The following is a 2,651-nucleotide window of genomic DNA, read 5'->3' as shown; positions in this document are numbered from 1 at the left end:
CCATAATTTAATTAATTACTTGGTTGTTGGTGGCTGCGTAATCACATCGGCAGCCATCATACGCATAGCAGCAGGAGGCCTCGCAGCCTCCGATTGGTGGACGCCGGCGACGCGTCGCAGCTTATAATTCGTGCACGCAGGCGACGCGTCACCGCGCGTTGCCGTTCTTCTGGCATCGGCAGTCGGCAAAACATCTGCGCGTCGCCACGGGTCACCCTGTTCGCGACTGACGCATTTGATGCATTGACACGTGCCGAAGCGTCCCAGTGGTTGGTCCTCAACGCCCCTCCTTCACTCTCAGCGTCGTCACTCGCTCAGCCGTAAACAAAAGCTCGTCACACGCTGCTGTGGCCCATTGCTTCGCTCTACATCTGAGCGCAAGTTTCGTGGACTCGATTCTTCGGAAACCGCGTTAAAGTGATAACCGACTTACTACTGCCGTAGGCGCCGAACATATCCTCGCAATATTCTCACTCGAGGTTCGAGTTTATCGTAACATTAGCATAAAGTGGGACGCGAACAGCAAAAAAAAAAAAAAGAAAAGAGAAAAAAATTCTAATCGGAGTACTTGTTCCTTGTAACCACAAGGAAGTGCTATGTTCAGTCGTTCAGTAGCTGGTGTTTAGCCATGGTGTGAACCAATGTGCACACCGTGGAGCTTCGATTAGGCCACTGCTAAAAATGCAGGGAAAGTTTGAAACGCGATTATGCAGCTTACTCGCTTCCTATATTTGTTCGAGATAGGCATTTAAGCACACAAATACCTATTTGGAAGCTTTGCATAGCCAGAGTTTTCTTTGTTTCCACGCGTGCAACTTCTCTGTACGCTTTTCAACGTGCAGCTCCTTAGGCACTGACATATCCGCTGGACAGATGGGAACAGTTGGCCATGCTGCTTGCTACATGTGCTTCCGGCACTTGCCGCAGAATTCAGGTGTTAGCGTTGTGCAATGTGAAGGTTAGAGTTATGCTGCAGCACGACAGGTCTTCGTACCCAAGCCAGCGAAACGGCACCTTGAAGCGGCCGCCTACAAATCTACGGCGTGTACCAGGTCGGCAGCTGCCCCAGCGTGTGCCAGTCGGTCAACCAGCTGTTCTCCAACCTTCGCTGCCTGCGAAGCATACTGAGCTATCACCGCGTGGACTACAAGCTCCGCACTGCCAGCGTTGCCGAGGGCTGCATCTTCTTGCGAGGCTGTCCCGATGGAACGTATTCCGTTGGGTCACCAACAACAAGCTACGCGAAGTGAGTCCACCACGGCTGGCCTGGCATGCTTCCGCGGACGCGTGGTTCCGGGCTCGTGTAACGTGCAGCGGGGGCACTCCTTTTTCCTGGTTCATTGGCTGCTCATGGTAGAATGCTGCATCGAGCACGTGGAACTGTGCGAGCCTTCCACGTCGCAATAGCAGTTCTACTTACGGGTCAGACCCTGCCTGAGCCGCAACATGAGGCCCGCCAAGCTCTGTTACTTCCTGCTAGACGACTACTCCCCAGGAAGCTCACGGACGCGGTACACTCCACGGGTGAACACGCTCAACACGACGGAGATCGTGAGCGTGCGATCCTCGGGCGTCGGAGAGCACGTGCTGCTTGGTAGGCAGAAGATCCACATCGACTGGTTGTGCGCGACCGAGGACTCCTACAACGTAATGGCCGACCTGGAGTTTCGCAGCACCGTCATCGAGAAGCTAGTTATGAGCCACTGTGAATCGGGCCCATCGACTATCGGTGCACGCTGCTCAAGTTGCTCGAGAGGTCCAACATCGATCTGAATGAGGCGGACGTTTGGAACCTCTCCAGCGCCTTGTGCGTCGGCTCGAACATCAATGTGGGGATGGTCATATGCATTGCCGCCTCCTTGGGCATCTACCTGTTTGTCGCCACTGTTATTTCGCACAAATACAAACTTGCCGAAATTTACATAAACTATTGCATTGTACCCCTTCACAAGATGGGAGTGAAGGCGATAGAGGGCAATGCCACGCTAGTTAAGCTATTATTCAATAAAGCATGTCTTAGCGGCGGTTGCGGTTTGCGGCTTGTAGACGCCCTGGTGTTTCCATGGACTCTTACCCTCGTATTAGGAAATGCATCTTAACTTTAAAGCCATGTTAGATTTGATCTCAATGTCGCCTATTTTGAACGCAGCAAAGGAAACGCAATGAGCGTCTTGGGCACGTTCATACCAGGAATCATTTATATGAAGTGAAATGGGCTTAAGAGGAAGCTTTAGCTCGAGTGCTCCTATCTAAATACATGTAAAACGAGAATTCGTTTTTCTCGGCAACCACTGGACCAAATTCGACGAGGTTTGTTGCATTTAAAAGAAAAACTTAAGATCTAGTGACTGTTTGTTTTGCATTTTTGAGTTAGGTTGTCCATTATTTATTAAAAATTGGCAAAAATCCAAAATTTTAAAAAAACGAAACTATCAAGTTTACAACTCTGTAACTCAACCACTATAAATGATAGTACAATTCTGTGAATTGCATCTAATAGTATATCTAAAGCGGACAAAATTTATATGTTACACATGAATATAAAAAAAATTTAATCATCGAGAAATACAACTTTTGCAAAACCGTTGTAACCAACGTAACAAATTCACATAAGATGTAAAAGGACATATTGAATTTGTCCGCTTTGAATG

General features: G+C 48.9%; 1 protein-coding gene across 1 annotated transcript in view; it reads left to right on the top strand.

The window, feature by feature from the left end:
- The first annotated feature begins 1,446 nt into the window (after positions 1-1,446).
- LOC142568530 (uncharacterized) overlaps positions 1,447-2,651 on the top strand; it is a 10,807-nt gene continuing 9,602 nt past the window's right edge. Inside the window, exon 1 of the mRNA XM_075678439.1 lies at positions 1,447-1,688. Coding sequence (XP_075534554.1) covers positions 1,447-1,688 — 242 coding nt within the window. The remainder of the gene's footprint in view (positions 1,689-2,651) is intronic.

This window comes from Dermacentor variabilis, unplaced genomic scaffold (genome assembly GCF_050947875.1).
Source record: "Dermacentor variabilis isolate Ectoservices unplaced genomic scaffold, ASM5094787v1 scaffold_20, whole genome shotgun sequence".
NCBI lineage: Eukaryota > Metazoa > Arthropoda > Arachnida > Ixodida > Ixodidae > Dermacentor > Dermacentor variabilis.
This window is presented reverse-complemented; position numbering and strand designations above follow the sequence as displayed.